General features: G+C 39.9%; 1 protein-coding gene across 4 annotated transcripts in view; it reads left to right on the forward strand.

The window, feature by feature from the left end:
- RBM33 (RNA binding motif protein 33) overlaps positions 1 to 20,047 on the forward strand; it is a 99,832-nt gene extending 79,785 nt beyond the window's left edge. For 2 of the 4 annotated variants that reach the window (XM_036399908.2, XM_036399917.2), the window contains exons 16-19: positions 3,452 to 3,655; positions 5,037 to 5,225; positions 16,550 to 16,638; positions 16,821 to 20,047. In XM_036399908.2, coding sequence (XP_036255801.1) covers positions 3,452 to 3,655; positions 5,037 to 5,225; positions 16,550 to 16,638; positions 16,821 to 16,869 — 531 coding nt within the window. In that variant the 3' untranslated portion in view covers positions 16,870 to 20,047. The remainder of the gene's footprint in view (positions 1 to 3,451; positions 3,656 to 5,036; positions 5,226 to 16,549; positions 16,639 to 16,820) is intronic. The other 2 variants (XM_036399926.2, XM_036399933.2) reach the window with 2 other exon arrangements.
- The last annotated feature ends 1,295 nt before the right edge of the window (positions 20,048 to 21,342 follow it).

Consider the following 21,342-nt stretch of genomic DNA (forward strand, 5'->3'; position numbering starts at 1 on the left):
TGAAATACTCTCAGAAAGAAAATGTATTTTGACATGAGAAGGCTTAAAACTTTAATACCTCCCTCTGTTGCTGCATATTTAAATCTGGGGAAGGCAGTGGTGCAAGCTGATGAAAAATAACAATACAGAAATTGTCTTTAGGAAAAACAAAAATTGATTTAAGATGAGCTAGACCTGAGACATTTTAAGTAGGAGAGATGTTAGCAATTTAGTTTCTGTGATTTAGATGATATTGGGTAGCCACTGCACTGCAGCTTCAGTGGACTTACCTGCTTGCCTGTAATTTGCTGTGTGATGAGGGAACATCAGGAGTCAGCATATGTACAGTCATCTTCACAGCTGTATGTCCTTTCCTCCAAAATGTCAGTGTACTCCTGTGAGCAGGGGACCTGTCCATAATGTTCTGAGGTTTTGTAGCTTTAAGTCCAGAAGTTAAAAAGCTCTTTTCAGGTGTTTTGCTTGACTTGGTTCTTCATTGTTGTACCTGGAAAAGCCACTTGTTGTTCTCTTGCATAGAAGTGTAAACAATGGTGGTGGTGGTGAGACTAAGTCTCCACTACATGGGAATTAGTGGTGACAGTGTTTGTCCTTGCACTGTTGGGTCCTTAACCACTGAAAAAGGAATTACTGCTGAAAAGCTTCTTCTGGGTTGTTTTGCTTATTGGCACATGTCACTTAGCAGTCATGTTTGGTTTTTATTTCTTAAGAAAACCACCAGGTTTTTATCTTCAGTTGAAGCCAGACTAGCTGGAACAGGAATTAATGTTCTGCTGACTTGCTCAGCTCTGTTAGACCTGGGGCACCATGTGTGACTCACAGACCTCTCTGGAGAAGCAGTGCTGCAGTTTTGTCTCTGCTTCCCCTCTTCAAGTTGTCTCAAAACCAGTAAATGTTCAGAGCAGTAATGTAAAAAAAAAGGAGTGGTTGATCCAGTTGCCTTTCCTTTCATTCTTTTTGCAGGAACAAGCAAAACTTGTTCCATCCCTTTTCTTTATTGTCTTCTGTAGGTTTTCTTATTTCTGAAATGGATTGAGTCATTAAAAAGTCCAGAGCTTTCCACCTTTTCAGGCTCACAGAAGCATCTTGGTACCAGCAAAGACCAGTGGTGGCATTTGAGATCCCAGCAGGAACAAACCCCATCAGATTTTTCATCAGTGCAAACCAATGTGGTGTGCTAATGCCTTTGACTCTGTTCACTTTATACAGTTTTATTTGGTGATAATTGAGCTTGGTAGTTAAATATTGGGTGGTTGTTGGCCATCCTAGACTTTTATGTGAAATGATTGTTTGCTTTTGAAGTTTCAGTAATGAGCATGTTGGATGTGTTTTGTACCTGAGGGCTTTGCTCTCAGATGCTCTTCCGATGTGCTGGGATCCTTTTTTGGTTTGGAAAGAAATGGTTGCAAATATTTATGGTTCTCACAGCAGGCATTTAGCAGAGATTAGATTTTAGCTCCCAGTTATTGCATTTAAATTCCTCCTAGATTTTTTTGTTCCTTTTAGTTTCATCATCTTCCAGCTGCTGTAGGGTTGAATAAAAGAAATTATCTGATCAAGGCATAGAGCTTATGGTGATGTTGATATCAGAACTAATATTAAAACAAGGATTTAATGCTGGTAAGGTTTTGTGCATATGTTTGGGTTTTTCAGGAGTGCTCTTGCTTTTGTATTTTTGAATACAAATTGAAGAGAATCTGAAGGGAAAGCTCTGTAATTTCTCAGTAATTACTGCTCTCAAAGGTTTGTATACCAAACTTTCCATGAAGACTTGGTGCCATTCAGTTCAGCAGAGAAAAAAAACCTGTTTGTGATTAGAGGTGGAAAAGACAGATGCAACATTTCTGTTGCTTTCTTGTTTTGGACACTGTGGACAAATGCCATGATGAGCTTTAGGATTTTCCCTGTGGCAAGTTGTGCTTTTGAGTTGTAGTGCAAGGAGGTTTGAAGCTTGATTGTGTGGGATTTAAGTACTTGAGTTCTTGAGAAATTGTAGCCTGTACATACTTTATAATGCAGAGGCCTTGATTTTGAGGTGTAAATTCTGAACTACCGAGCTGTCAAACATGAGACTGGCCACATACCACAGACTGTTTCTTACCAAATCTCAGCTGAGCCTTAGTAACCAGTCCTCACTGGGTATTTCTTTTGCTTTTCTTTAATGGAGAGGTACTAATTTGTATTGTCAATGAAAATAATCTTGCTATTAGACCATAAGTCTGTTCCTTCTGCACCTTTGTGTTTTGTCTCCTTATCCTCAAGAAATGTGCCAGTTAGCATGAAACCCTCTGGTTTTTGATGTCTTACAGGTGCAAAAGGAGTTTTGTGAATATTTAAGGGAAGGGAAAAAGAAAATCCTGTGTAAATAAAGGTGCTCTCATAATACTTACTTTTTTTCCCTTAGACATGCATTCTATTTGAGAGCTTTTGTGGGGTTACCAGAGGTTGTTTATGGAGTTAGTCAAAGCCTTCCCCCTGCAGATAAAATGTTCATTAGTATTTGAGGTCTAAAGTGGAAGTCCTGTCAAGGCATAGATACTGCTGTTGAAACCATGCAATAATACAATGCAGGTCATGGATACAAAAGTACCTGATCCTTTGTCAGACTCTGCTGGTTCATGCTCCATGGAATTTTCAGTGATTGTTCTAATCTGGACAGGCAGACACAAATTCAAGAATCACCTGTTTCTAGGAAAAAAACAAACTGTTTGTGTAGAGGCAGTGTAAGGGAATAATGTCAGTGTTTGAAGCTCATGGTTTTACTGTGCCTGATTGCACCAAGAGATGTTATGGCAAGAGTTACCTTGGATGAGAGAGACACTGAGATGGTGTTTCACTGTGTTTATGATTACAAATATAAGAGCTTTGTAAGGCAAACAAAACACCTTGAGGAACTGTTCCAAGTACAGACAGTGTCCAAGGAAAGGGACTGCTTAAAAAGCTGCTGGTATAGAAGTTGGAGAAGGAGTATGCACTTCAAAATAAGTACCAGTTTTTTAACTAAAGAGAGGTTGGAGGCTTAAAGATGAGCAGAGCATTTTCCTGATTCTTCCAGCCTCCACAGTTCTTTGCTCCTCCTTCTGCAATGTGTATGTCTCTCATTATATTAAAAAAAAAGAAAAGTAATAAAAATATAACACACACCATAGTTCATATGTAACCTTGAAGGAAGAATGATTTGGAAAGAGAAGTGAAAACAGGCAAAGGCATGATTGACCATTGTATATAATAAAACCTGAACAAAGTAAACTGTTCTTCAGCTAGCACAGATTTATTTTAGGCTGAAGTGCAATTTGCAGGCTGAGCCTTTGCACGCGCCTGCCACAGCCACCAGTTTGCTTTAGCAGGCAAAGCCCTGGACACTCTCTGAATGAGCTGAATGTGGCAGGAGCCTGCTCAGGGCAAGGGTGTGCAGTGCCTGGACCCTGAGCCGCTGTTGTGTTGTTGATTTCAGCAGGGGGGAGAGGATGCTGGCTTTTTTCACCCCGAGGGCCAACCCCAGCGGCCTCAGCAGCCCCCGGAGCCGAAACAGCCGCCAGTGCGGAAGGTCACATTGACAAAGGGAATGCAGCAGCACCAACAGCAGCAGCAGGCACAGATCCATTCACCAGCTCCTCAAGGAGTCAAAAACATCCAGGGAATCCATCAACCTAAAAAGGTGATTTTTAGATGCATATTGGTGCTAGAAGTTTCACTGTCTAGCTGTGTTGATCTATTAATAACCGGCATTCTGTTTGTCAATTGCTAGCACAGGGCTGCATGACCCAGGAGATGCATAATTGCATATAAAGCTTTTAATCTAGAGAGACTTGTTTTTACCCAGCACAGACTGGCAGTGCCTGCAGGTTGCTTCATCTGCTGATGTTCTGGCCAGCTCAGCACTCCCTGGGGAAGTGCATGTGTCCCGAGACAGCTACTGGAGGAGATGGTAACCAGTGTGCTTTTTAGCTTTAAAACCAAGTGGGTTTTTGAAGTTGTGCTTAAGATTTCATTTTGGCAGTTTCCTCTTATGTAGGAGCACACAGTAACTGTTTCAGGATGCTCTATGCTGGATTCCTGAAGTTGCTATCACTCAGAACAGTTGGTGATCTTGTACCTTGATTTTTGCCCTGATCGTGCACTGGTAGGAGGCAGGCAAGGGTCAGGGTGGCAGCAGTGTGTGCCTTCTCTGTGTTTGCAAGCTGGCACACTTCTTGAAGGTAGCTGGCATTTTGGCTTTTAAGTTAGTTCTTGGTTTTGAACTGTTGGCCATAATCTTCCTGTTTCATATAAAGTTTTGTTGCAGATGTTGAAGGGTATGGAAAGTTATTACCCATCACAGGCTTTACAAGTAGAAGTCAAGAAACTGTTGAATGTTGACTCAGTGTTAAGTGTTAACTCTGTTTAATGTTTGTTACTCTGTTTGATTGTTATTTTTCCACTCTTGACTGTTCAACATTTGATTTGCAAGAATTAAATCCATGCATTTCCTGCTCCAGAGTACAGGGAAGAGGAACTTTGAAAAAAGTTATTTTAAAGTTATTTAGCCTTATGGGAATAAAACCAAGAGTTGGTAGCACTAGAGATTGAAGGTGCTTGAAGCACTTTGCTGATCTTGTGAGTACATTAAATTTACCTATGGGTTAAGAATAGAAGAAGGAGAGGGATCACCTGTTGGGTTTTTTTGTCCATACTCAAAATGTTGGAGTCGAACACATGCTACTGATGTGATTAGTGTTGAAAACTAGGTTATATATTTTTGTCTGAGATCCTCCACTGTGTGATTGATCAATCTGTGCTAGAGGTGAGACTTCTAGGATGAATGCAGTATATATAACTCAATATATAACTTGTTACCCTGCTAAAAGAGGTTTGTGTAAGCAGTGGAGGAATATGTTAGTAAGCGGCCTTTCAAATTGGCAAACAGCAACAAGCTGTTTTAAATCAAGACTTTAATCAAGTCTTCAAGTGAATAGCCAACTTTTATATCCTCTGTCAAGTGCAGCACACAGAGTCAGTGGGTAAGTAAATCAAAATACTGTTACTTTTGTTGTTGGCAGGTCATTATGCACGGCAGAGGCAGAGGAGTAGCAGGCCAGATGGGCCGAGGACGCTTGATGCCAAATAAACAGAACCTGCGAGTGGTGGAGTGCAAACCTCAGCCCTGTATTGTGTCAGTTGAAGGGCTTTCTTCATCAACTACTGATGTCCAACTGAAAAACCTGCTGATGTCAGTGGGACCCATTCAGGTAGGTCAACCTTGGTTTATCATTTTTGTGCCAAAAGGCTTTCATTCCAGAAAGCTCAATTAATTCCCTGACACTAAGTACAATGTGTGTTTATTGGTAATTTATGTTTGAAGGCACCCCCACCCACACAAGCTACACCTGGTAGCAAAGGCAAGCACGTGATGATATTGCAGCACAGGAGGCACGGTAGGATTTTGCTAACCATCACATTCCTGCTGCAAAATTCTCCTTCATTTTGGAGTTCCTCTTTTATTTTCATAGGCAATACAAGCCTGTCCATTCTTTGAGGTTGTTGAAGCCAGATGGTCATATCAGAGCAGATGTATTTTGGGTGCTGTCCTTGTTTATTGTTGACTTGCACCTACTCTCCTTTTTGACATTTACCTTTTCCTGTCACTGCAGTCCTGGGGTACAAGCACCTCATGACTCAGAGGACATTTTATACTGTGTAGCATGCTCTACTTTTTCAGTCTTCTTTGGAGGAATTTACTGATCCTTAATTTTTGAGAAGGTTCTCTTCGTTAGGGGCCTGTGGGCAAGGTTATGACATGCACACACTTGTATCTGCTGTGCAGCTTCTGTTCACAAACTGCCTGCTGGAACCGATGTGTCAGTTAAATGACTTGAGGAAAGCAGGAGGTTTTCAAAGCAGTGAAAAGCTTAGGAGGCCCTCTCTGACTTACTGTTACTGCATTTAAAAATATCAGTCAATGAATAATGAAAAATACAGGTGAGAATTTTTTTTTCCTTTTGACAGGAACAACATTTTCAGACAAATGCAATGCATGAATTGGAGGTGTTCTGTGAGAATTCTTTATTACTAGGATCATCTCTCTGTTGAAAAACAGACTGCTCTCCTAAAAATGAACATTCTGCCTCACTTGTTCCTAATTTAGTAAATGGAATAATAATGAATTATTTACGTCATCAATTCAGAGAGATTTAATTTGTTTGGGAAAGCAAAACTAGCCTCACAAAATACTTTGTGCCTTTGTGTTCTGTAGTAGTCTAGGAAATTATTCATACAGTTCCAAAGCACATTTATTCAGTGTTTACTTGCTAAATCTTGCATGAGAATATTAGAAGGAGATTAATAGAAACCCTGCAATGAAATCTCACAATTGAGAGAAGTTATTGAGAATGTGCTAAAAAATTTATTCAGTACTTGCTGTTTCATAGCAGTCTCCAAACCCTGGTCTCTCAATTCAATGTCACAGACCAATTTAGAAGGATGTACTTACAGGAGAAAAAACAATGACTAATTTTCTAGTGGGATTTGATGCATATCTATGCCCTCCAGAACTTGTATTCTTGCAGCAGCATCAACCGTATCCTTTGGAAATTATGCTTTCTGAATCATCATCCATTTTCCTTACAAGAAATCTAGAAGTAGTACTTGAACAAGATGCTTGAATTTAGCTAATGATGCAGAATGTTCTTGTGCTAATTCTGCACTTGAATTTCAAGTCTGACTTGTAGAAGGCTGGAAATTTCCTGGCTTGTTTGAGACTAAATGATGTTTCACAAGTACAAATGGTGAGATATGCAGGAAAAAGTGATGCTTTTGTAGGAAGAATATGAGACTGGTTCCACCATCTGTAATATGGAGCTTTTTGATTTTGTTTTTTAATGGTACCCTGAGAAGTGGCACCACAGAAATGTTAATGCACCAAATCAGGAGAATGCAGTAACAATTTGACTTGAAGGACAAGAATGGAAAACAAGAATGTTTGAAAATCTGCATTGTTGCTGTCCACAGCAATTAGTTTTATAGAGGTGATGCTAGATTTTCAAAGTGGTCAATATCCTGAAGTGTGAAAGTGGATTTTGTCCTGACTGTAAATTAATGTTTTAACTCTTGTTTATGCTCAGTGCTGCACAAAATCCCCTGCAGCTGGGATGGTCAGGAGGCTCTGATAGCAAAGGGAGACTCAATTATTTCCTCATTCTTCCTTTAATATGTGTTTCATGCAAGGGATAGTGCAGGGAGGAGTGCTGAAGGGAGCTGCTGAAGAAGAGCCCAGCAGTGGCTGAAAGGGCTCCTTCCATGCAGGTTTTGGGGGTTCCTGTGTGAGGACAGTGTATGTGGGAGGCATGGGCCACAGCAAACAGATCTTGGGTAGTGCAGAGCTCTGGTCCTCTAAGATGAAGTGTTGCAGCTTGATGGACTGAAATAGGAGAGATTTGGGGAGATGGCAGTTGTGAGAAAATAGCAAGCGGTGAAATTCTAGCTGCTTTTTTTGAAATTAGGCCAAGATGCCCAGGTTTTTAGCTGGTTTCTGATGGAGCTGAAGAAATAGTAAGAGGAGGGAAAGGACAGTCAGTTCTATCTGACTCAGTCTTTAAGGTGTAGAATATCCTGTCTTCAGCTGTTGACTATATTCACCAAAACTTTCCTTAAGGACCTGAACTCTTTTGACATCAAGATTTTTCATTTCATTTCTCTTCGGGGAAAATAACCGTGTTGAACTCATGCTTATTTTTTGTAGTTGTAAAGGAAATTTAAATCTGAATCAAAACTTAGGGAGTTCTCATCATGCCTGGATAGTGTCTTGAAATGACACATATCCACCCCCCAAATGCCTGGTTAGAGGTAAGGATTCCCAAACTGTGGGACATAGTTAAACAAGCACCTCTGATGTTAAACAAGCTCCTTGCTTTAAAGCAGCATGCAGACACAGCTCAGAAATCTGAGTATCTCGTGTATCAATTTCTGCTGCAGTCACGATTTGAAGGTGGAAGTGGCTGAGACAGAGCTCCCAGACAGGAGGAAGAAATCCAAGGAGCTCCTTGCTCTTTGACAAGAAGAACAGACCATGAGCACTTGTCTCACCTGGTAGAGGACCTCTGCTTCATCTTCACCTTCCATGCTGGGGCATCTGTAAAGCAACTGAGCCCGCACCAGCTCTTGGTTCCAAATATCCTGAATTCGTTACAGTGTGATCATCCTGTGTGTCTTTCCTCAGAAAGTGAATCTTTGCTGGCATAACAGTTTGAAGTTGTGGGAAAAGTCTATAATCTCTCAATGGAGTTAACAAGGAGGAAGAGATTACTTTGCTTTTCTGGGCCCAAAAGGCTTGGGGTTTTATTTTAGCTTTTTCTTGTCAGTATCACTCTCAAGGTACAAGTACCTTGCACAAACCTTGGGATGGGAAGTTAAAAACTTCCCTCAGTTTATGATGTTCAATGCTCCCAGCTTTGCCATCAGCTTTCATTGAGGTGTCAGTGAGTCACAGTTTGGGAATAACTGGGCATGCATGAGACAGGATGGGGGAAACTTAGAGCTGAAGTTGGAAATTTGGCATTTTTCCCTTCCCATACCCTAGAAATGGAGAAAAATTACCTTTTCCCATGTACAACCTTTGAAATACCTTCTGTGGCTTAATCACTGAAAACTCTTTAATTCTCATCCCTGCTTCACTGAAAGTGTTATTAACATAGGAAAAAAAATACCATTAAGATTCTCAAGACATTGAATATAAGAAAATCTTTGGGGCTCCAGGAACATCCCCTTTGTTACATCTGCCTTTTACAACTCAAACATGATGAAATTAGCAGAAGTGCTTCCTTCCAGCATACAATTTGCTGCCATACTCTTTCTGGAAAGGATGAGCTTTCAGAAGCGAATAACGTACCTGCAGTAAAATCTCATTGTTGATTCTAAAACAATTACATGTTATAAATAAAATTATGTATTCCAAAGTGTTGGAAAGTACAGGAGATTTCTGTGCACATACCAAACTAAAGCCTCCTGAGAATGGTGGTGGAGCAGTGACATTCAATGCACATCCATTCAGAACCACTTGATAAAGTAGATTACTAATAAGTTACAAAGGTCATGAGAAAAAGCACTTGTGTTTTTCTTTTTTGTGCTCTTGAATTCAGGTTTAATGTTTATATTGTCTAAAAGTTGTGTTCAGCTAGTTATTGCCACCCTCAGATGAATTGAGTTTGGGATGGTGGCAGGTAGAGTAAACTGTTTTCTAGATCTCCAGATAATTTTAGTACTGAGAGAATTATTTTATGGAGGTGTTCCATCATCATCATCATCTTTAATCATAGATGCAAATAGATGCAAACATAAAGCATCAGTGCAAAATCTCAGTATTTGTGAACATTTAAGATTATAAATTCTGGTGCTTAAAAAAAGAGAAATTGGGAAGACACACTGTTGTATATCAGAGGTGAGGAGAGTGTTGGGATTGTAGGTGTACTGTGAGTAGTTCTACAAATAAGGGTTTTGCTCTGCTAACATGTTCATTTCTGGTCTGGGAAAGGAAAAGCAATTCCAGTGCTGATGTGCCTGGCTTTGCTTTCCTGGAGTGACAGTGCTACCTAGTGCTGGGCTGCTGTAAAGGCAGCCCCAGCCAGCCCTTTAAATCCCATTTTACACGTCTCATTTTCTTTCTGTCTTGACATTTTTATTTTTTTTAATAAACAATTAAACCACATATCCCTATATTATCCAAATCACTTATCATCAATACACTTTCAATTAACCTTCCTCTGTATTTCCTAGTATCAAAACCAATAACCAACAGTCATCATCATTCCATAACCACCCCAGAACTGACCCCTCCCAAAAAAACCAAACAGAAATATAAACCATGATCATAAGTTATCAATCAATCAATCATCCACCAAATTTTCATGTTCTTGTAGCTTATAAAAAGCATGACACTGAAGATATCAAGATGCATTCCTGCCTGCATTCCCAGGATTTATCTGAGCTCACAGAGGCATCAGGGGAAATGCCTGGGTGCACACCCCCAGAATGTGCTCCTGCAGGGCAGCAGGGGGTTCTGCTCTGACATGAGGTGCTCAGGCTGACCAGGAGACCACTGTGGTCTTTCTGCTTGGGAAAATATTTTCAGCTGTGGCAGAAGCTATAGGAGAAGATGTGGCCAGTCCTGCTCCATCCTTGGGGCTGGGGAAAAAGAAGAGTAGCTCCATCATGAGCCTGTCCAGTTCAGCCTTGCTGTAGAGCTGTGTGGGAGTGACAGATGCCCAGCTCAGGGACAGAACAGCATTTCCCCTCATGACACCTTGCATATGGAAAAAGAAAGCGGAGTACTTTTAAGGGCAAATAGTAGGAAGTCAAAGGTGTCAGAAAAGCAGAAAGGAGGAACAGAAGGTGGAAGAGATCAATTGCAGCAGCTGAGGGTGAAATAAATACATTCTGTCCCAGCCTCTGTGCCTGCTGGTAGTAGCTGTGAAGTGTCACTGCCAGGAAAGATGCTTCAGGTATCAGGAGACTGTGAGGACAATAAAAACATGTCTGCCTTTATTGATGGGAGGGAAGAAAAAATGGAATCTGGTTGTTCTGTTTAGAAAGTGCCTGCTGTGCTGCTATTTGACTTGTTGCAGAACAGCTTGGATCACACACACTAGAGATGATGTTGGTTGGGGAAGTTTGCTTTCTTTTTGCACAGACCTGGTTTTTAATAGTTTATATGAACTGGCACCCCTAATCCCAATCCCAATGGTGAACTGAAAGTGTGGTCTGCTGGGCAGTACATTTACTTCAGTGAGAGAAATTAAGTAAAAGAGGAAACCTTCACTTCCCATGTGTCTCCTATAGTTAAAACACGTGCTTGCTCCAGTCTCATTCCTACCTGCTTGGTTTCCATCTCCCAGTGCTCTGTTATCTCCCTTTTCACTTCTTACTCTCTGTGTAACCTCTGAGAGTTCTGGTGTCCAAGGTGTTTGCATTCTGCAGTCTCTGCTTTGTACTTGAGGATGTCCTGCTGTTTGTCTCAAGGCCCTTGGTTTTGCAGTGAAGCTTTACTAGAGATTAATTTGCTGTTCTGATCATACTGGCTCTTTCAGTATTGTACAAGAAAGTGCAAATTTAATTACAGACCTTGGATAGAGGAGAAATTTGAGGGCAGTGTAGATCTTCAGGCCTAAGGAAATACCTTCAGAGGGAATGGTCCTTTTATGATACTCATGCTTTAGTCACTGGTAGTAGTTCAGTTGCAGAAAAAGCCAGAGCTGCTGATTATTTTTTAAGTTTTTGAGTTAAATAGCATGTTTTAAAACAGCTTGTAAGCAAACTCTCAATCAAAAGTATGATTATGAAATTCTGAGCTTCTTGAATTTTCCATTCAGCCTAAGATCTGCATCTTTCCATGGCAGTTCCTAAGCAGAAAAAGAAGACAGTCAAGATCAATATGAGCTCTGTGCTTCCTAAATCCCTTCCATGTAAAATACTCTTCCTCACTCTAAACTGGCTTTTTATTTTTAATGCTAGAAATATGTCAGAATGTAACTTCTGTCCTCCAGAGTCAAACATGCTCAGAATACCTGTGACCTCAGGCTGCTATCAGGAACTGCTGCACAGTAGATCTGTACTGCCAAATCTGTGAAGTAACCAGTCATTTGAAATCCCTTGGAAGTTATTGTGTGTATTGTCAATCCTTTCCACCTGAGTGGGTCCCAGAAGAGGTTTTCATCCTCTGGTGAGCATCTGACTAGGTCAACTTAAAGAGAAGATGTGAATGAAGTCGTTTTCTCAGAGCTGTGACGTTTGGGAGGATTGTGACATTTCAGTTTAGGGGCTCATGATAGGAGGTTCTGGTGTTGCAGTAGGGAAGTCTCCTGTGGAGGAAGAGTGGGGGCCCTCCCAGTAAATCAAACAATGCTCACTAGAACCAGCTGGCCTCCAGAGGCAGAGCTGCAGCCACCCTGCCTCCCACCACTGGCCTTTCAAAATCTGTAGGTGTCAGAATAATAGCAAACTCTGATCAAATGCCTACTGAGGTATCATGCTTTGGAAAACATAGAACCATGTGTTTTGTCATTACAATGGAGATCATAAGACACTGAATTACTTTTTGAGAAATGGGTGTTGGATTTGCATGGCTGTGTTTTTGTAGTGGGGGGCTACAGGAGTGGATTCTGTGAGAAGCTGCCTGAAGGTTCCCCTGTGTCTGATTGAGCCAATGCCAACCAACTCCAAGATGGACTCACCACTGCCTGAGGCTGAGCCCATCAGCAGTGGTGTTTGTGCCTCTGTTTTCAAATAATAATGTGTTTTCAGAAGGGGAGAGGGGCTATTGAATGTTATCACTGAAAAAACCCAAAAAAACAGCTGCCAAATTATTCAAAAAGGATGAAGAAGTTCAAGTGTGTTAAACTAGCAAAGTAACATGGGTAAGATTTATAAAATGAACTAATTTTTGGATGTATTTTCCTAGCTTGTTTGTTTGGAATCAACAAAAGCTGATGGAGTAAGTCTTTGAGATAATGCCTTGAATATTTTGGGATAATAAAATTCAACAGGATACACAAGGAAGTTTTCTTCTGACTGTAGCTGTTAACATCTTCCAAACGTAGGATCAGCTCTAAACTGCAAATCACCCCAAATTCAAAAAGACAGAAATAATCCAGTAGGATGAGAATGCAGTAATTTTACTTCAGGTTTCTCCTGAAGTGGAACTCTTAATTTCTGTTCCCAGCCCACAGCCTGTCTGCTCAGGATGGGATGGCAGCAGCTGGGGCCCTGCACCTATGGTAAATGTGTTGTGTGCCTCATCATCAGTGTTCTTAGAACATAACAGTCAGGGCTTAGGTAGTTAAGTGAGTAAGAAGGTATTGTCCCAAAGTCAGAACATAAATAAATCTTTGTTAGGCTGGATGCATAGTGTTCACACTTGCAAGTCATGATGGATGAGGATTTGTTTGAAAACACAGCAAAGATGGTGGCATTTCAGACTGTGGTCACATCTTCAGAGTAACTTGGCTTAGTAATTGTCACTTGTTAAAACAGAACCTGAAGGGGTTTTTTATCTATACCCAAGGAAGGTGTGTGTACCTCATGTACCTTAACAAACATGAAGTGATTATGCATCATTTTTGCTGACAGAGGCTGAGAATTTGGATAAAACCCATTTAAATTTTTTTTTTTTTCAGAAAGTTTCCAACTGGAGCAGTACTGTTTGTGCAACATTAGTCTATCCCTTGTTTTGCAGTCCTTAATTCTCAGTCTTAAATCAGGCATGTGTAACTGCAGCAGTTGAGAAGATGCTGCCTTACCCCAGGCTGGGTGATGGGTTGTGTTTAGGCAGTTCAGTGAAGGATCAGATGGGTGGTTTTTTGTTTCCATAGTTGTATTGACCAGTGAAATTAAATCTGATAAAGATGCTTTTTAGTAAACTTACCCAAGAACTGATGCCTTGTTGCCAAAGCAGTTGAGTATTAAAATACATTTAGTGTTTTGATTGCTTTTGGGGTTTTTTTGCTCTGGAAAATAAAGCAGTAATACAGTGTAAGAACACAGTACCCAAACCAGTCAGTTAATAAGCTTATTAATTCATAAGAAAGTATAAATAAGTTATCTATAATAATATTAAGATGCTTTGCCTAATTTGGTTAATAAGTCTGTGTTACACCAGAATGTCTTCCTTTAGTCAATTTTTACATGCTAATTACTGAGAAACTTGTTAATAATTCATCATCATGCTTGTATAAACTGCAAAATCAAATTTTACTTTTGCTCCTCTCCAGAATATTAATGCAGTAATATCTCAGTTCTTGTGGGAAAAGTCACCAAAAGCAGCTTCTCTTCTTCAGTTGATCACAACAGGAGTCTGGAGCATAAAGCACTGGGAGAATCTGCTGTGGTAGTTGAGTGCGACCTGACATTGTGGGGAGGATCACTTGGCAGCAGGACATGCAGGGTGCATCCTTGGATTCTTGTACAGCTCCTCTTGTTGAATTGTTCTCTGAAATATTCATCCTTTCAGTGATTCAAACAGATTTTTCTCTCATTAAAAGTGTGACTTCATTGAACAGGTTTTTTGTTTGTTTTCAGCTGTAATTCAGAGATATTTTTGTTGGCAGCTCTTAAAGTTTGTTCTTTTCAAATCTTACTTAAAGGCTGTGCTTAATTTTTAGTCTTCAAAGCATAGTCCTCAGTCACAAGACTGACTTAGTTCATGGTTCTTTCTTTTTTAGCAAGAAAAGTGGTGTCAAGGAAACATGTGTTAAGATCTAGTTCAATAAATCATAAAAAAGTGAGATCAGTAAGGGAGGAGAACACAAACTTCAGCATCTCTGTCACATTCCTGCAGATAAACCTGCAGGTGAATTGAGCTTTATCCAGGGTCTTTCACCACTGCTTTTTGCAGCATGACTGCATTCTTGTTGGTAAAATGTGCTTAACTGTGTCAAGAGCATTCTGAATTAAAAAGAAATAAAGATCATCCTCTGAGTGTGTTTTGTTAAAGTTAAATCCTATTTCTCCCAGCTCAGAAATGGAGAAGTTGCAGTGACTTAGCTGTACCTTTTCATCATAGCAGCTTTCCAAAAACTATAAAATGCAAATTAACCTCCTGATGCTTATCAGATTTGCTGAATCCTTTAACTTTTACTCAGCTTTCACTTTGAAATCACAGGCTGGTGGAAATACTAAACATCTGTGATTTTCCTGGAGAGAGGAAAGTTTCCTGTCAGTTAGAAGAAGGTGCAAAATTAATTGCTTCAAAATCACAGATAGGTAAGTTACAGAAAGTGGCAAAGCTGAATTGTCAGGCTTAGATACAAAGAAATTGGACTTATCAGGTGCCATGGCTCTTGTTAAATACACATTTACCAAGAGAGTCTTATGTGTTCAAAAAAGATAGAAGTAGACAATTTTAATAACAAATTTCATCTAGGCATATGACATCTTGCTTTAAATGCTCCATTAGATTGAATGAACAGGGAACAGATTAGTGGGATTAAAAATTCTTTCACTAAGAGATACCAAGGTGTGTCACTGTCAAAATGTGTTGAGTGGGGTTGTATGTTGTTTCACAAGGAATCCTTGCTTCCTCCAAAGATCTGTGGTGCTTTTTTAACAGTCTAGGTGGTGATACAGAGTTTTTGAAGGCAAAGTTTAAAATCTTGAGGACTGACCATCAGAGGGCTGGAATCATCCAAGTGTGGGGGATGCAGCTGAGTTCCAGGCAAAATGCAAGAGCAAAGAATTATGTTTATATTATCCATCAGGAGATCATAATCTAGAACAGTTTAAGGTATCCATATACGTGCATTTGTCTGTGTGTCTGTGTGTATATATACATATCTCAGTGTAAAACTGTATTGCCATTATGTAGAAAGTCAGAGAAAAGCAGAATGTTAATAATTCTTTATTCTGCATCCAAAGCTGTAAGAGCAACTGGAAGCTGAATCAGAACAATTCTGTCTTTAATGTGCTGCAGCATAGGCTATTAAACATCCAGAACTTTCTGTGAGATGTTGGAATCACTGTGGTACTGTGAAATTTCAATTGAAGCCTTCAGATCTGTTTTAACCTCATTACTCTGAAATCTCTGGCCTGTGTTCACAGGCAGCAGGATTGCAGGATCATATTTCCATCCTGAGTATTCTGTGATGCTGAATACTTGCTGGATGTTCTCACTGATTGTTGGATATGTAGCTATTTAATGTGTGAATCTTCATCTTCTTGAATTTCTCAAGTGTCTTTTTGAAAATTATTCTATTATAAATGAAGTGCTAACTCAAAAACTCATAAACTTTAATCTTCATAAGTGTGATAACACCTCTTAACCAAGGCCACAGGGCTGCTCTCTGGGGTCAGCCTGACCTGCTGCAATCTGGAATAAGGACATGAGTTCTCCAGAGTCCTGGCTGAGGTGTGCTGGAGTTTTGGAGACTCAGTACTGTGCAGGAGGTTTGTCACAGCTGAAGCTTTGTGAAATTCTCTCTCATGGTTGGGAGGCACATGTCAGATGGACTTGTCTAGGAGATGTGTGTTGTGTGGAGGACTTGGATGTGGTGACCTAACCCATCTCACCGTGATTTTGTGGTGATGTCTGCCAAAAGCTGGCCACTTGCTTCATAAAAACAGCATGAGGATGTGCAGTTGAGAGAAATTACCACTTTTTTCTGTTTCTGCCCTGCCTAACCTGTGGAAAGCCCTGATCCCTTAATGTACCTCAGGTAAATGACTCCAGGTGTTTGTGTGGGCAGTTGAGCCCTGACCAGTTGAATGCTTCTTACTTGGTGGGAGTTTGGCTGTGGGGTTTGGCTCATCTGCTCTTGAATTGAAGAATTGTCACCTTTGCTTAACAAGTGATAGTCTGGGTTTTCCAGGTGGTACAGTTGCTTAAAGCATCAAGTCGAACACCATCAGCTGGGACCCTGACTGCAGTCTCAGAAGTCTCTTTCCATTCTATTCTTTTATTGCACAAAAAAAGAAAACAGAAATCTGTTTCTGAATAAAGAAACACAGCAAAATTTCAGTTGATTTCATGCTGTTGTGAAGTGGATCTTGAAGTGAATATTAAAAATATGTTTTGGCTTTTCTGTCTCTGCAGAGTTTACAGATGCTCCCTCAGCAACGGAAAGCCATAGCAAAGTTCAAGGAGCCAGCACATGCTTTAGCATTTCAACAGAAATTCCACAGGTAAATAATTAAGCACTGCTGCCACCATGGGTCCTTCCTTCCTTTCAGAAGATAAAATCAGTCTCCTCTGGCTCAGTGTTTCTTTAATCCAATCAAGCATCTGTTGATTAGTGACCTTCATGGAAGCTCCATGCCCGAATCAGTCTGAGCACCACATTTAACTTTGTTTTAACTTTTAACAGGCACATGATAGATCTGTCCCACATCAACGTGGCACTGATAGTGGAGTGATGTCTGCAGAGAAGCCCCTGCACCAGCCTCAGTGTACTGTGGAGCTACAGACTCACAGAGGAAAATCCATCGGGTTGGGACCCTGTCAGCTCAGTCTGTAACTGCTCTGTTGAACTCCAGAAAGCACCAAGGTGACCTCCAGGAGAGGTGAATTCGAGAGGATCTGCAAAGGTGGAATTTCTCTTCAGTTTCTTCACATTCTGTTGTAACCACATGGAATTATAGAGGTTTTTTTTTTTTTTTTCCAAAATGCTTTTGATGCATGTAGACATTGTTCTTCAGGATCCTACTGTGTGACCACAGTGACTTGAGAGAGAACGGTTACAGCGAAAGATTTGAAAAACTTTCAAAGAATAGCAAAGAATATTTGATAATGGTTGCTCTTATCTTCAGTGCAAGGTATTTGAATGAAAACACATTTTTCTAAACAAATTAGTTGCATTGTATACCTGAGAGCACAGAAGGTATTCTTGCATAGATTTGAACATGGTCTGCTTTGCTGAGTAGCAGTTTGCTGAGAAGCTTTGGAGGTGACACTGGAAAATTGTAGTTTTGATTTTTGTAAATAAGTCTCTGCATTTTTCTATTCCAACATAGACTTTCATTTTCTCTTTCCAACTCCACTTATTCCATAAAACCCTGTGTAGGAGGAATAACACTGCTGTATTTTCCCTTGGTTTTTAAAAACAAGGATCTTCACCCTTCAGTAGCATCGTGGGGTAGTGAACTCTGAGTTGTAATTAGGTTGTTTTAAATAACTCTGTCAGATCTAAGGAAAAAGAAGTATTTGGTGGGTTACTTCAAAAATGTTATGCAGGAAGAGTGGTGCATTCCTGATAGTTCTTCTGGCCTAGTGTTTCATGATTGCCTCATGCTTTATTTTGATCAGGTTTTTTTCTTTGAGATTTATTTTGTCATTAATGCTGAACCATAAGAAACCTGTAACTGAAGGGACTTGTTTTGATGTGGTGTTCCTGATACATAAAGGATAATAAGGACATTGTGAATCTCCTGATGAGCGTGTCAGTTCCCAAAAATGCTATGAAAACATTAAGGAGCTTATATTTTATTCAAAGTAAAATTCATAATATTTCCTTTTGGTTAGAAGCATCCAGAGGGGGTTGCCAAAGTAACAATTTTTTCAGTTACTTCTGAATAAACTTATTAAAATGTCATCTTTATATTGGATTCCAGTTTTTATGAACATTTCCTTAGTTTTTAGACCATGATGTTTTGCTTCATGCTTTATTTTAGGAATACTCTAAAGCACTCCACCTGCTTTTTGAAGAGGGGACTTGCAGAAATGTAGGTTTGTTACCTGAGTGACTGCAGAAGAACACTATGGGTATGAAGTAAAAGAGCTGCAAATGGGGTCCCAAATAGGCATGCCAAGCTAGAAGGGATGAGCTAAGCAAATTTATACTACCTTTTTTTAATAGTATCTTTTTTTTTTTTTTTGGATGATTTAATGACACAGATACCTAATTGGCTTTCTTCCACTTTTGGTCCAGATTTTCAATTAAGTAAAAGTTACCAAAAATAATGAGGGAATAAGTACTGTCAAAAGACTTTTAGGTAGACCTGCTCTCTATTCATTGAAATAATTTAGGATAACATGGTGCTTAGGAAATATTCTTTAAGTCCATTTAAAATTTAGTGACAAGACACAGTAACAGAATGAGAATCTTTTCATGGAGGCAGGGTTTACAGCCACCTGTATAATTCATGCATAATGTTTAATGACAGCCACAGTTGCTGTACATGAAGTGCTGTTAGTGCTTCAGGGTAGAGCCAAGCCCAGGACAGAGCTGCAGGTAGGAAGTGCCCAGTGGGACCAGCCCCAAAGACCTGCAGAGTGATCAGCCCCAGGCTGTGTAACTCCTCACGCCCTTAGCTCTGGGACCCCTACACTGCCTCCTCAGGTTATGTCACTTTTATTCCTTAGAAATACCTGGTGATCTTTAAAATAAGGCATTGAACAGTTGCTCATCCCACTGTTAGGGAGCAGCTTCTCTGCAGTGAGCAGGACAAGGAGACATCTCCGGAGTTACAGTAGTGCGTGCCTGGAAATCTGGGATAGATGCAAACTCCAGACAGGCCAGCAGCTGAGTTCAGCAGTAGGAACATCTGCAGTTGATCAGCTGTCCTGTCAGAAGCAAACATTATTGGGGTTAGAGGGTTTCTTGGAGCCTAAGAATATGGGTTTGATTCAAAAGTCAAAGAAGTTTGTAGAAACGCTCCTGCTTTGGGTTTTGAATCCATCCCAAAGAGCCTGAGGTTCAGCCAACTTAAGTTTTAAAAATTTTTATTCAGTTGGGTTTTTAATTTTTTTTTTTTGAGACAAATGTGTGGCTTTGGAATAAAGGCATGAAATGGCCTCTTATCTATTTAAATGAAGGAGTGACATGAGCAATGCCTGTTTAATGAGTAGATGCATCCTCTTTAACAGCAGTTGCAGGAGATTTATGCTTGTGCATAGACAGGGTATGGGTGGATTGCTGGGGATTAATTCAGCTGCTTACTGCAGTACTTGGGTACCTTCCTCCATGTAAACCTACCTTATGTATGTATGTCTATATTTGTTTTATTATACACATACATACATACTCACACCCTGTGTTGTCACCATGTCTCTCTAATGTCCTAAAAAACTCAGTAGCACAAGTAGCAATTAGGTGAGTCATTTTTTGAAATGTTTGTGTTCTCTTACTGCTCAAATCATAACTTAAAAGTGGATCTCTTGGCATTGATTGGTTTGGATGATACAGCTCCTTTAGATCCATTTACTGTCTCCTCCCAAAAACACCCAAAGGAAATAGAGGTAAAGCTAGACAGACGTGTTCTTGATGTGTTCTCTTCCAGCACAGAGTTAAATCTGAGCATTTTAAGTTAACTTTCTTGGAAGATCTGTTGCAACCATTATCTTGTTCTTTCTTTGTAGTGAATTGACAATACGATGCAAAATGGAAAAAAAGAGAAGGCATTTATGTAGTATGTAAATATTGACCTTTTAAAATTAAAATGCTACTCAAAGTGCTTACAGTCAACCACATCTTAGCTATTTGTTAGTTTTTTGTGTTGTCTTATCTAAATTTAAATGGATATGGTTCCATAAATGTTGATGTGTTTTTGTGTATATCTTCAAATTTTTATAAAGATGCTAGTAAGTCAATACATATATCCTGATCTGTGTATTATTTGTTCAGTTTTTATTAGCATAATTTTATAATTATTTAAATAGGCAACTCCAGTAGGTGGTTATATGAAGTCAGCTTTTTTTTTTTTTTTCAAATTATTTCATTTCCATCTTGTACCACTGGAAAATTCACTTTATAACTATTCATATTTTGCCTTGACTAAAATATTGAAGTACCCATATGATCTGTGGTATTTTAGTTGAATGTTCTACTTTTTTTTTTTTTTTAATTAAAAAAACCCTTAAACAACTCTGTCCTTTAACTTCTGAGGGGAAACACTGTCAGACCAAGGCATGGGGTCTCTCTGGGTTTGTTCCATTGTGCTGTTTGCAGGTACAAATTTAGGTCTGTGGTGTAATACTGTCCTCAAAAGTTGGGGCTGTTTTGGTTGCACAGTTTGGGTTTCACATGCGGGGCAGGTTGGTGGCACATTGGTGCATCCCAGTGTTATCAGTGCCACACCTTATCAGTGCCACACCAGCCTCTGGTGTGGTGCTGGGAATGGATGCTCAGGGTCCTTGCTGCAGGCAGGGGGACCAGGACAGCTCTGTAGCATTTCCATAGCCAGAGGGATGCTGTCCTCAGCCCACACATATCCCCAGTGTGACTTTGGGAAGGAGGAGTGGATCCAGGCACCCCCTCTGCATGGTATCCTTGGATATTTAGTTTATCCCCCCCATTTAAATCTGAAGGTTTGCTTCAGATTTCTGATTTTTTGTAAAGAAGTCCTTCTAGCCTGTAAAATGCCAAGCAGACTGAGCATTTTAATTCACTAATGTTAGGTTTCCTCTGCAAGGACACAGATGAGAGTAAAACTGAAGGTTATTTCAGAATAACCTTGGAGGTCCTCAGAGTTGTTGTTTTTTTTTTTAACGTCAGGTACTGGGGATTAAAAAATCCAAACTTTTACTTGGTGCTATATTTATCTTTTTTTAAAGCTAGTGTTTTTTATCTGTGTAGTTTGAAATGATGCCGTTTCCCTGGAAGCTGCTGCAGGCACTTCCTGCCCTCATTAACCGTGTGGCTGTATGTGTGTGTGGGTGTGTCACCCTTGTGCCTGGGCTGAGAGGGGGTGGGAGGCTCTGGGGGTTCTTTGAGAGGTTTGTTTGCCCTAGTTTTTTGGGGTTTTTATTTTTCTTCTTTTTTTTGTTTTTTTTTTTTTTGGTTTTTGGTTGTTTGTTTTTTTTTTTTTTGTCTGCTTGGGAGATACCCTGGATTTGTTCTCTGGCATAGTATTGTGCTTTTCCTGTCCTTTGTGTAGTACTCTGTCTGTGAT

This window comes from Molothrus ater, chromosome 1 (genome assembly GCF_012460135.2).
Source record: "Molothrus ater isolate BHLD 08-10-18 breed brown headed cowbird chromosome 1, BPBGC_Mater_1.1, whole genome shotgun sequence".
Lineage (NCBI taxonomy): Eukaryota > Metazoa > Chordata > Aves > Passeriformes > Icteridae > Molothrus > Molothrus ater.